The sequence below is a fragment of the Carcharodon carcharias genome, chromosome 7 (assembly GCF_017639515.1).
Source record: "Carcharodon carcharias isolate sCarCar2 chromosome 7, sCarCar2.pri, whole genome shotgun sequence".
NCBI classification, from domain to species: domain Eukaryota; kingdom Metazoa; phylum Chordata; class Chondrichthyes; order Lamniformes; family Lamnidae; genus Carcharodon; species Carcharodon carcharias.
In genome coordinates this window covers 80,234,996-80,248,298 of record NC_054473.1, presented here as the reverse complement: position 1 = coordinate 80,248,298, position 13,303 = coordinate 80,234,996, and the positions used below count along the sequence as shown (strand labels likewise).

At 43.0% G+C, this 13,303-nt stretch overlaps 1 protein-coding gene across 1 annotated transcript in view; it reads left to right on the top strand.

Moving 5' to 3' along the window:
- The window catches only part of dock3 (dedicator of cytokinesis 3), a 1,401,685-nt gene that overhangs the window by 1,154,000 nt on the left and 234,382 nt on the right, over window positions 1-13,303 (top strand). The window contains 1 exon segment of the mRNA XM_041191502.1: window positions 4,784-4,842. Coding sequence (XP_041047436.1) covers window positions 4,784-4,842 — 59 coding nt within the window.

The following is a 13,303-nucleotide window of genomic DNA, read 5'->3' as shown; positions in this document are numbered from 1 at the left end:
ACAGCCTGAGCTGAGAGTCACAACCTCGGCTGGAAGGGAGCCTGTATTGTATAAGCTGGGCATGAAATGTACAGTAGAAATGCAGCAACATCAACAATTTGTATTTAGCACCTTCAGTGATATTAACTGTCCCAAGGTGCTTCACAGGAACATTGTACAGCAAAATTTGAGACCAATTTGGGTAAAGAGATATTAGGGAAGGTGGCCAAAATGTTGGGAAAAGAGATAGGTTTTAATGTGTGTATTAAAGAAGGAAAGAGAGTTGGAGAGGTTTAGGGAGGGAATTCCAGAGGTTGGGGCCTAAGCAGCTAAAGGCATGACTGCCAATAGGGTTACCAACCCTCCAGGATTGGCCTGGAGTCTCCAGGAATTGAAGATCAGTCTCGTAGAAACATGTTCTGGGAGGCTTCTTGGTCAAACAAAACTAACTTTATTTACATGAGAGCTTCCATGGCTGCTTGTATACAGCCCCTCATACAGCCATCTTCTCCCGAGGAAACCCCTCCCTTGAATATGTTTGCCACACATTGGTTGAACAAATCACGTGATCCCCCTACTCAGTGGAACTGATCTTAAAGTGACAGCCATCAAATCCCTACCCCCTTAGCTCCTTTGTACATCTTTTCAGGTACATTTAACAATTATACAATTGAACCAAGAATTTTCTGAATTCTAGAAATAATTGCATGGCCAGAGTTTTTCGCTCGGCGTGTGGGCCTGCGCCTGACACGCTCAACCGTGAAATGACGCAAGATGACATCGGGTGAGCATCCCGACATCATCACGCACTCACACAATATTTTGGTCGGTCCAGGAATCAGCAGCGCGCCCACCGACAATTAAGCTGTGAGAATTATGACTTATTGAGTATTGCACATGCCGACGAGACAGCAAAAGGCAGGTGCATGTACTGAAAAAGCTCTTTGTTGGTGTTTATCGTGACATATCCCTGGGAACCATCATCCAACTCAAGTTGTTGATAACCGTGACTCATGTCCAGTTTGGTATTTGACTGGTTCCCGGCCAGTTTTGCACATAGACTGTTGATTCGTGGAAGAAGATTCTTGTCCAGCTTTGCGGCCTGATTGATGGTTTGTAGGTAATCACCGCAAATGCGGATAGTATTGTCAGGCTTCAAAACGGGGACAATGGGTGCATTCTGAAAACTGAACGGGCTGGATAATATCTAATTCTTCTAACCTGTTTAGTTCAGCCTCCACTTTCTCATGCAAGGCATATGGTACAGTCTTGTTCTGAAAAATCGAGGGGTGGCTTCTGGATTCAGGTAGATTTTGGATTGTAAGCCCTTAATTTTGCCTAACTCATCCCGGAAGACACTGTCGTATTTTCTTAACAATTCTGACAATCCCCCGTCCTCATCTGGAAAATGTCAGCCCAATTTAACTTTATTTTCTTGAGCCAGTCACAGCCTTGAAGACTTGGTCCTTCACCCATTACTGCTACGATAGATAGCTAGGTAGACTGCTGTCCATAGCTTACAGGTACAATGGTGGTACCCCTCACCTTTACTTCTTCTCCAGTGTATGTTTTCAGCTTGGCTGAAGTGCTTTCTAAATTTAAAGGCTGGGTACCCCATCTCAAATACTGGAATGTGTGCTCGCCCATCACAGTGATTGCTGTGTCTAGTTACTTTTTATTTATTCATTCACCGGATGTGGCTTTGCTGGCTGGGCCAGCAATTATTGTCCATACCTAGCTGCCCTTAAGAAGGTGGTGCTGAGCTGCCTTCTTGAACAGCTGCAGTCCCTGTAGTGTAGGTACACCCACAGTGCTGTTAGGAAGGAAGTTTCAGGATTTTGAAACAGTGACAATGAAGGAATGGCAATATATTTCCAAGTCTGGATGGTGAGTGACTTGCAGGGGACCTTCCAGGTGGTGGTGTTCCCACCTATCTGCTGCCCTTGCCCTTCTAGATGGTAGTGGTTGTGGGTTGGGAAAGTGCTGTGTAAGGAACCTTGGTGAATTCCTCCTTTGCATCTTGTAGATGGTACACACTGCTGCTACTGTGCATCAGTGGTGGAGGCAGTGAATGTTTGTGGATTTGATGGCAATTAAGCAGGCTGCTTTGTTCTGGACAGTGTCAAGCTTCTTGAGTGTTGTGGGAGCTGCACTCATCCAGGCACGTGGGGAGTATTCCGTCACACTCCTGACTTGTGCCTTGTCGATGTTGGACAGGCTTTGGGGAGTCAGTAGGTGAGTTAGTTGTTACAGGATTCCTAGCCTCTGACCTGCTCTTGTAGCCACAGTATTTATATGGCTAGTCCAGTTCAGTTTCTGGTCAATGGTAATCCCCCAGGATGTTGATAATGGGGGATTCAGTGATGGCAATGCCATTGAACAGCAAGGGGCGATGGTTAGATTCCCTCTTGTTGGAAATGGTCATTACCTGGCACTTGTGTGGCGCGAATGTTCCTTGCCGTTTACACAGAGTGTTATGGTGATTGGGTCTGGCTTAACAAGCTTGATGTTGGAAAGAGTGTAAATATCAGACTTACTGGTACCAGGATCTTCCACACTGTGTACTTGTAACATCTTGTTGGATTGGTTATTCAACTGCCTGGACCTGGCCTGCATTGCCTTCTTAGGTGTCCTTTTTTCCCCATAATAATGGCACTCAGCCTCCTTAAATCGACAAGATTCAGGAGTGTGGTTACTCCCCCATCGATAACCTTAGGAATTACTGCATGACTGCATCCGCTGTATCTTTTAGTTCTATAGTTTCCCTTTTTCCAGTAGCCTTGGCCAATTTGGCGCCACGGCTGGCTGCCAGTTCCCACCCTATATGGTGCACGGCGCCAATTTCTGCGTCCTGCAGTTCCTCAGCACTTTCCGTAGCGAACGTAATCTCCAGCACACGTTTGAAATTGGTATCAACTTCCGCTAACAACCAACATTGCATGATATCATTGCACACGTCAAAGGATAATTGATCCCACAGCATATCACTTAGGGTTGTACCAAAATTGCAATGCTTTGATAATTGTTTGAGTTTCATAATGTACGTCGCGATCGACTCCCCTGGGTTTCTCATTTGCGAATTAAACTTTAAAAGTTGCATTATGACTGACGGTTTATGTTGGAAATGATCCCATTCCCCTGCAGAGGAGTCGAATTAGGCTACCTGGCTGAAAAGCAGCATCTAGGTGAGTAATGTAATCTCCTATTCACAGTCATCGATAAACACGATATAGGCGGGAGACAGTGCCAGGATAGTTTTTTCCTCATCGCCAAATGTAGAAACACACTCTAGGAGGCTTCCAGTCAAACAAAATGAACTTTATTTACACGAGAGCTTCCCTGGCTTCTTGTATCCAGCCAACTCCTCATACAGCCATCTTTTTCCTAGGAAACCCCTCCCTAGAATTTATTCCCCCCATACTAGCCACACATTGGTTGAACAAATCACAAATCAGTTGAACTGATCTTAAAGTGACAGTCATCACAATTCTCCATGACACTGCTATGTGCAGCACTGGAGGAAAATCATAGGGACATTAAAAAAGATTGGGATTTTTTGTCATTTTCTTTGACCATTTCTCTTTACTAGACATAAAATATTGAAAATGGGACAAAAAAGGCTGCTTGTCTGACAGTCAAGCATCATCCAATTGGAAAATTAGTTTATTTGCTTTCTAAATGCTGTAACAAGGCAGTATTTCACAAGGATGGATGTGTTTGCTGACTAATGGTTGGAGCGTGGGGCCAAGTCATATGATGAAACCTCCAGGAGTATAATTAATCACATTTGGAAACCCTAGCTGCCAGTGGTAGAGCAATTAAAATTGGGGTTGCTCAAGAGGCAGAATTAAATGAGCGTAGATAACTCAATGGATTGTGGAGGAGATTACAGAGATATGGAGGAGATTTGAAAATGAGGGTAAGAATTTTAAAATCAAGGCATTGCTTGACTGGGAGACAATGTAGGCCAGCGAGCGAATAAAGACATGGGCAGCAGAGTTTTAAATGACTTCAAGTCTATGGAGGGTTAAATTTTGGAGGTCAGTGAGAAATAGTTAAATTTAGATGTAGAAAAGGCATCAATGAAGGTTTCAGCTTTAGATGAGCTGAGGCAGGGACAGAGTCAGGAAATGTTACGGAGGTGGAAATAGGCCATCTTAGTGATGGCATGGATTTGGAATAGGAAGGTCATCCCAGGTCAGACTTGACACCAAGGTTGCAAACAATTTAGTTCAACCTCAGACAGTTGCCAGGGAGAGGGATAAATTCAATGGCTAGGGAACAGGGTTTGTAGTGGGAACCAAAGGCAATGGCTTCAGTTTTCCTAATATTTAATTGGAAGAAATTTCTACTCATCCAGTATTGGATGTCAGAACACAACCCTATAATTTAACAACAATGGAGGAGTCAAGAGGCAGTGGTGGTGAGGTAGAGCTGGATTCCATTAGCATACATGTGGAAATTAACATTTGTGTTTTTGGATGATGTCATGAGGGAGAAGCATGTAGATGAGAAGTAGGAGGGAACCAAGAACCAGTCTCCCAAGATGGATCCTTGGGAGACACCAGAGGTAACAGTGCAGGAGCAGGAAGAGAAACCATTGCAAGTGATATTCTGCCTATGATTAGAATGGAAAAAAGGTAAGAATAGATAAGAATAATGTGAAAAATTACTAACTTATTTTTCTCCTAAATGTTGGGGCCAATCACTAAGTGGTGGAATTGGCATATTTGTATTTTAACATTTACTGTGTACTGTCTGTCTTTGCCTTGACCTTTATTTTTCCATGTTCTGCTTCTGGCAGGTATGGTGACATGAGAGTGATGATGGCTTATGAACTCTTCAGCATGTGGCAGAATCTGGGTATGGTATCATTATTTTGACTTGATAAAAAAATCTGATGGAAAGCAGATGAGGGAAATGCAAAGGCATGTGTTACAGATATGGACGGCATGCTGTCATTCATTATTAAGAAACCTAAGGGAAAGGTTAAGAAATAACAAGGTTGAAAAAGCAAAAGAGAAGTTGAGTTAACCAGGACATAGTGATTGGGCCACAGAGGTGACAGCTATTTTTAGTATATGATCTGCATGTGTTAAACGAAGCAGCAGATCTTGAGGATGAACTCAAGTTCTTTATAGGGTTCCTTATTGGTTCGTGGTTTGGGTCTGACCAGTATTGATCCAGAATTCCCACCCATCCACCATTCTATATTAAATAAACTATCTACTCTATATCAAAGTGCTTACCTTTTGCAAACAACTAAAGGATTTTTTGCAGCAAAAATCAAACATGGGGTTTAATGTAAAGTGCACCTTTTCTATCAACCAAATAAAGTTTGGGGAAATAAACTAGACATTTAAAAGGAACTTGCTGTTTGATCCCCTTCTGATTACATAATGGGCAAAAGCACCAACTGGTATAGTACTCAGTCATGTAAACCGAAGTGATCTCAGGTACAGTCTCTAGTCTATTCTATCTGTACGCAATCTGTATGATTGACCTAAGTACCCCTTAGGTTGGCCACCTCTTGTTACTTGTTACTTTACTTTGACCTTTCAATGTACTGAACTAAAAGCTATAGTTATTTCACATGAATACCATACTCGTGCTACCAGTTCCCAATATGCAGTGATTACTGGAGCCCAGCTGGTCAGTTCTAGGGAGCTGCTAAGCACTAAGACCTGAATTTTTCTAAAGGTGGAGAGGGTCTCTGGCTTAGCCAAAATGGCACTGGAGTCCAAAATTTGGAAGTCCTGCCCCTGAGTCTGGCACCCACCATTTTCGCCGGGCTGGGTGGGTGGGGATTGCACATCAGTGGTTCATAGAGAAAGCTGTTCATGTAAAAGTGCAGCTGCCTTGAAACAGATTCAATTTTCATAATTGGGATGTCCAAAACATGACTTATGGGCTTTAGACCCTTCACAGGAAGGTCTAAAACTGCTGGAATTCTTTAGAGAGGTAGGTACCCTTTGGAGAGGTCCAGAGACATCTTTGGGAGAGGTAAGATGCCCTTTGGGAGAGGTCAGGTGCTCTTTGGGAGAGGACAAGTACCCTTTGGGTTTGTTAAAAATAGAGAGGAATATGCATAAAAAGTGGATAAATTCATTGGAACTGTACAGCTGAAGGGAACTGTCAAGCTGTCAAGGAAACAGTCAAGCTGTCAAGGGAACTGTCAAGCTGTCAAGGCATTTAAATCTCATTGGAACTGTCAAACTCATTGCAACTGTCAAGCTATTTGGAACTATCAAACTTTCAAGGCATTTAAACTTCCAACCTTTGAATGTATATAGATAAACATTCTGGAGTTTTTAAAATCTGTGCTTGCTATTTCACTCTGTCTGTTGACATGAGCCTGAGGCCTATCATTATCGGATTTGTGCTGCATGACTGACTTCACAACATGTCATTATCATGGTGGAGTGCCTGTCAGTTCAGTTTGATTGACAGCTCTAAATAGTTATAAAATCTTTGATGTTGGACTATGCATACAAATGTGTTACCGACCGGAGGGGCGTTAATTTAAAATAGTCCTGATTTCTCCTCTCTCTATTCGTCTATAAACAGAAAGGTGTTTTTTTATTTCTGATTTTTTCCCTTTACAAGTGGTGGTGTGTTTTCCTCAACCCTTCAGTTTGGAGTGATCCACTCTTCTATTAATAACCCCACAGCAAACTTGAGATAAGATAAAATAAGTGGGTTGGTTTATTTTACACATGCACAAAATGCAGGAAAGGAGATTCACAACATCCGCCCCTTCTTGCACTCATACAGTAAAATAGGGATAAGGGAAAGAAAGGGGTACAGGGCAAGGCCACGATAAAAATAAGAGTTATGGTTTCACTAAGTCCAGAGTCCAGAATCAAAGGTCCAATGGCATATTCCTTTAGAGGTTAGCAGGCTAAAACTGTTGCAGGGTGATCCGACTTTCCAGAAGCGAGGACTTGCATGATGGGAGAAGGCACGTAGAGATGAATTAGTCTTGAAGACGCAGATACAGAAGTTCCAATGTTCCAGTAGTTCACAGTGTAGACAAGGGCCAGGCACTTTACCTGGACAGCGCTCTTTCTGCTGCTACCTATTAGATGACAAAATGGTAGACTGCCTGGGTTCAGTTCTACATGGCAATATTACAGGTTCTAGCAGCTTGGTGGAGGTCATGTGACATACCTCCCACTTCTTCTCTTGGGTCTTGGTCAAAGGATATACTTTCCCAGGCCTGGAATGTTGAAGTGTTTAATAGAGGAGTCAGGGTCCCTTTTGTCCTTTACAGACATACCATCTCCGTTGGCCAGAGCTCTGCCTTAGAAATGCAAAGGGGGTTGGTGCATTTCTTTGGAATTTAATTGTTGGCTGTCACAGAGGGCATTAGCACCTCTTTAAAAATAACAAGGTCCCTGCTGGTTTCTAAAGGTTAGAAATTCTTCTTCTATGAGGCATGGCTAGTCAGGGTAAAGCCTTTTTAAAATAAAAATAATAATTTTATCAAGTAGCCAGGTTGACAAAGATATATATATATATTATATATATATTTTCCTTCTTGTCTTCTGACTGGGACAAATGCTTTTTTTTTATAAGGGATTAAGCACTTGAATGAATTGAGAGTTTTATGAATGAGTGTGTTTTTTAATATAAAAATGAAGTCTGCAATAAACAGTTAGAACTTCAATTTATTTGATCATGGATCCTGAGGTCTGCCCTAGTTGGATACTGGGTGAGTTGGCATTGGGGTATAAGGGAAAAGGGTGCTGGGTGGGGCCATGTGTTGGCATAAGTTGGCACTAAATTGAAATAGGGACTATAAAGGGTCATGGGGATGGGTAGAGGGGCATAGGTTTGCATGGGGCCATAAAGGACTGTGTGGTGTGGGTAGGAGACATAGGTTGGCATGGAGTGTATGAGGGCCATGGGGTTGGGTGGGGGAATGAGGTGGCATGGGTTGGCATGGATGGGACTTGGAGAGTGTGTGAGGGGATGAAGGGGTGTGAGGGGTAAGGGCTGAGGGGCTTTTGTTTTATTATTTCTTTTATAACTGGGACTCAGTCCCAGATTACCAAGGCCAGCTTTCCACACAGCCCGCCTCTACACCCAGCAGCCTCTGTGGCTTCTTTGACCACTTTCAAGGGATGACATGCCTGACTCTTGTTAACTCCACCTCCCAGAACCCCCGGAGCACTTTCTGCCTGAGTTGGGTTTGCAGAGCAAGGCACTTTCCTGACTCTACACCCTCGATTTGGGAGTGAAAATTCAGGCCTGATTATATAACTGCATTGGTACTCTTTTAGCTATCCAATACCATTGGGAAGAGCACTACCCAAACCTTCTCAATTAGGAGTCAGAAGTACCTGACAAAACCATCAGAACAATTCTTAGCAGCTCAACTGATCAAATTTGGGTATGTTGCCAACACTTGCTGAGATACAAAAGGCTATCCGACAGATGAAGAATAACAAGGCATGTGGTCTGGTCAAGAGTCCTGCAGAGATCTATAAAGCTGGTTGTCATAAACTCTCATTCGAACTCTCAGACTTTTTTACAAAAATCAGGGAAGACAAGGTACTACCTCTTGACTTCCACAATGCCATCATTGTTTCACTTTTCAAGAAGGGTGATAAATCAATTTCTGGGAACTATAGAGGCATATCCTTTCTGTCCACTGCGGGGAATATTCCCACAAGAAATCTCCTGTAGCACCTCCTATTCGTCAGTGGAGACATACTTCCAGAGACCCAATGTGGTTTCCAGCCATCCAGGGGACTCACAGGCATGAGCTTTGTCGCTCTATGAACACCAGAAAAGTATCTGGAACAACACAAAGAACTCTACATGACCTTTATTGACCCGTTAAAGGCCTTTGACCCCATCATGAAACCTTTTAAAAAGTCCACCAGAGACTTAGATGTTCAGCAAAATTTGTTGCTACCCTGCGAGGGACTTCTGCTTGATGGTATTTAAGCAACCTTTCTTTGCAATGGATTGAAGACTGAGCTCCTTTGTATCCGAATGGGCATCAAGCAAGACTATGTGCTTGCGCCAACTTTCTTCACTATCTGCCTCAGCCTAGTCATGAACCTATTCATGACCAGTTTCCACAGGAGGGTTTTGACTCAACCTCAACAGACTCAGAGCCAACCCTCAAAATTACCCATGACTTACAATATGCTATCTACTGTGCAGTTGTGGCCCACACTGCAAGCGACATCCAGATCACATTCAACCTCTTCAACTCCACATTTGTAATAAACTTGGTGTACCAGACAGGTTTCTTGTTAGAAAAAGTAAACTTCATTTACAGAGCTCCTGATAAAGCTATATGCTTGAACCAAGGCCACCACTAGAAAACAATACTGCTCCTACTCTATAGGGAGATACATCACAGGTTAATATTAATTATTTTGATGGGTCATTGTGTACTAGCAGACATGATGAGTCTAAAAGCTTCTTGACTTTTATGAAGGCTTCCTCTTGTTGTGTCTTCCAAGACCATCTGTGGTTCTTCTTCATTAATAAGCATAAAGGGGCTAACACTGTCGACAAATTAGGCAAGAAGCAACCATAATAATTTATCAGGCCCAAAAAAGACTTGATTTCCATGACACTGGTAGCAGAGAGTGCCTCCTTGATTTCCCTGAGTTTCTCTTCCACTGGATGCAACCCTTGGGCATCTACTCGATGACCCAAAACTTCAGTCGCTTGGAAAGTACACTTCCCTTTTTTTCAAACGTACACCAGCCTCCAAAAATCTCCTTAAAAACTTTTTTAGGTTGGCTAAATGTTCGGCTCCCATTGATCCTCTGATCAGGACATCATCCGGGTATACTACAACTCAGGGAAGTCCTTGTGGTTCTTTGGAAAATCGCAAGGCAGATGACGTACCAAAGGCATGTATATTGGTACAGGCCCTTGTGCATGGTTAAAACATTGATGGTCACATACTCTCTAGATGTGCTGTCCAGCTATAGCTGTTGGTATGCATGGTTCATGTCCAGTTTGGTGTAGGATTTTCCTCCTGCAAGATTAGCATATAGATCTTTAATCCTTGAGATTGGATATTTGTCTAATTTAGCAGCCTTATCCACATTTAATTTGTAGTCTCTGCAAATATGAATGGTTTGATCTGGCTTCATCACAGGGTTGATGGGCGCTCCCCATTCTGAAAATTGGACTGGCTGGATTATTCCTAACTTCCCTATATAGCAGAATTCTGGATTCACCTTCTCCTTTAGGGCATAAGGCACTGGCCTGGCTTTAAAGAACTGGGGTATTGTTTCTAAATCTGCATATATTTTTGGTTGTAGGCCTTTTACCTTTCCCAACTCATCTCGGGATATGCTGTCATACTCTTTTTTAACAGCTGAGGAATTCTACCTGTTCTAACTTGAAAAATTTCTGACCAGTTGACTTAATTTCTTTCAACCAATCATGGCCCAGAAGGCTAGGTCCTTCACCTATTACAACAATCACTGGCAGCTGAGCTGTCTGTTACCTGTATGATACAGGCACAGAAGCAATGCCTTTCACCTGAATTGCCTCTCCAGTGTATGATTTCAGCTGAACTGCAGTTTTCTCCAGATTCAGTGACTGGATACCTTCACTTAGGTATTTAAAGATGTGATCTCCCACCACTGTGGTCAATGCTCCTGTGTCCAGCTCCATGACTAGAGGCTTCCCATTTGCTTGAAGGGTGATGGTGATTGTTTCATATTAAGGAATAATAGAGATTCCTTATACAATCTCTTGCCTTGAGATTGTATAAGGAGTAGATATCAGTATCAGCAGCTTCTGCTTCATCTATATTTTGCACTCCAATCATCTTGACCTGCTGTCTGATTGGCTGTCTTGATTTTGCCCTGTATTGCTTTATAACATACTCTTTTTTGTAGTGGCATTCTGCCTCTTTAAATCTGCAGATTTCTGGTGCATGTTTACCACCACATCGGTAACAATCTAATTTCTGAATCGCTGGTGAAATGCTTCCAGTATTTCCTTTTGTTTTTCGAGTGGTAGGGACTGTTACCCGCTTTGTGTTTGTCTCTCTAGTTTCCCTGCCATACCTGGCGGTAGGTTCCCGCCCCAACTGAAGAACGGCGCCATGTTGCACACTGTGCAAAGCCTGCGAGTCCCTCTCAGCACTTTCCGTTGTCTGTGCTATTTACATGGTGCGCTTCAGGTCAATATTAACTTCTGCAAGTAAACGGCACTGAATGGCATTGTTGTGTACACCGCAAACCAAACGATCTCGCAACGTGTTATTGAGAGTATCTCCGAAGTCACAGTGCTCAGTCAACTGTTTTAACTTTGCAATATATATTGCAATTGACTCACCCAGGGCCCTTAATGTAGTGTTGAACTCGAATCTTTGCACGATCGCCAATAGTTTAGGCTGAAAATGTGCCTTCATGAGGTCTACTAGCTCATTAAAAGATTTGGAATTAGGTGTGCTCGGGGCCGTCAGTCTACAATGAGGTTATATGTCTTGCTCACGCAGACACTTAGAAGAATTGCTTTTTGTTTCTCCTCACCCATTATTTCATTAACCACAAAGTAGAAACCTAGGTGCTCTATGTATTGACTCCAGTCTTCCATGGACAAGTCATACGGGTTGATTCTGCCAAAGAGTGACATGACTGGTGAGTATACTTTTCTTCCTTCCCTTAAATGTCAATATACTCACATTCAGGAGGTGAGGTGCAGCATTGGACTGTTTATCCTCGTCACCAATTGTAATTAACTTGCTGTACCGGACAGGTTTCTTGTTAGAAACAGTAAACTTTATTGACAGAGCTCCTGATGAAGCTACATGCTTAAACAAGACCACCACTAGAAAATTCCACCCCTAAGATTACCCACGCTTAGGGCTGATTTGTCTGTACAGTCACATGATCCCAAAAACCATATAAAAGGTTTTACTTACAATCACTACAGCATTCAAAAAGGTTGGTGTCTCACCCAACATTAGCAAGAGCAAACTCCTCCACCAGCCTTCCCCTGAACAAGCACCTACATCTCCAGCTTTTGTTATCGATGGGGAGACTTTGGAAGTCATTGAACACTTTCTATATCTCAGCAGCTACCTTTTTCAAAAGTTTACCATCAATGAGGAGATCCAGCACAGAACTAGCTGTGCCAACACAGCCTTCCAAAAATTGTGCATTCGGGTCTTTGATAACCGAGATGTCCATAAAAGGGCAAAGGCTTTAGTCTATAATGCTGCTGTTGTCACTACCCTTCTATATGGCAGTGAGACTTGGATCACCTACAAAAGGCACCTCCAGGTGCTGAAGAATTCCCACTAGTGATATCTACACAGGATACTCAAAGTCAAGTGGGAAGACAGGAAAACAAACCCCAGCACCCTCACTGAAGTCAATTCCTCCAACATCGTAACCATGATCGTATGAAATCTGCTCCACTTGTCTGGACACTGCATCTGCTTCCAAAACAGATCTCCTTTTCACAACTTAAAGGAAGATAGAAAACGTTTTAAGAAAACCCAGAAGGTCTCATTGAAAAGGGGACAACTTAACATTGGTCCGTGGATTGGTAACTGTGCAATGTGGCAGTGCCTCATCCAACTAGCCACACCACAGTCAGAAACTGACCACATAACCTCTGCTGCAGAGAAGCAACAAAAGTGGAAGGAAAGAGAGCAGAACACCTGGCTCAAGAACCATTCCGCAGGGCAACTGTTGTCCTCTCTGCCCAAAGATCTGTGGCTCCAGGATTAGTCTGCTGAGCACCAACCATGAAGCCTGGCAGATGTTGTCCTCATTTTGAAGAGTGGCAACAACTACTTGTTATGACTCTCTGCTTTATAGACTATCAAAAAGCTGTAGCAGGCTACCTCTATGCATTGCGTGTACTCACATCCTTCCTTCTGGATCTGTGGCTGTCTACCTTACTTCTGAGTATTAAGATAATTATCACATTACAATTTCCCAGAGCCTCACTCACTTCTCTGAACAGTTCTCCACCTGTCTCAGCTTATAGTGATTTGATGACAGAAGTAGAAGCCAATTGCTTCTTTCACTGCCCTTTCTGGACTTATGTCTAGCCTCTCAGCACCAGTTCTTATTCTATAAAAACAAAAAAACTGCGGATGCTGGAAATCCAAAACAAAAACAGAATTACCTGGAAAAACTCAGCAGGTCTGGCAGCATCGGCGGAGAAGAAAAGAGTTGACGTTTCGAGTCCTCATGACCCTTCGACAGAACCTGTCGATGGGTCATGAGGACTCGAAACGTCAACTCTTTTCTTCTCCGCCGATGCTGCCAGACCTGCTGAGTTTTTCCAGGTAATTCTGTTTTTGTTCCAGTTCTTATTC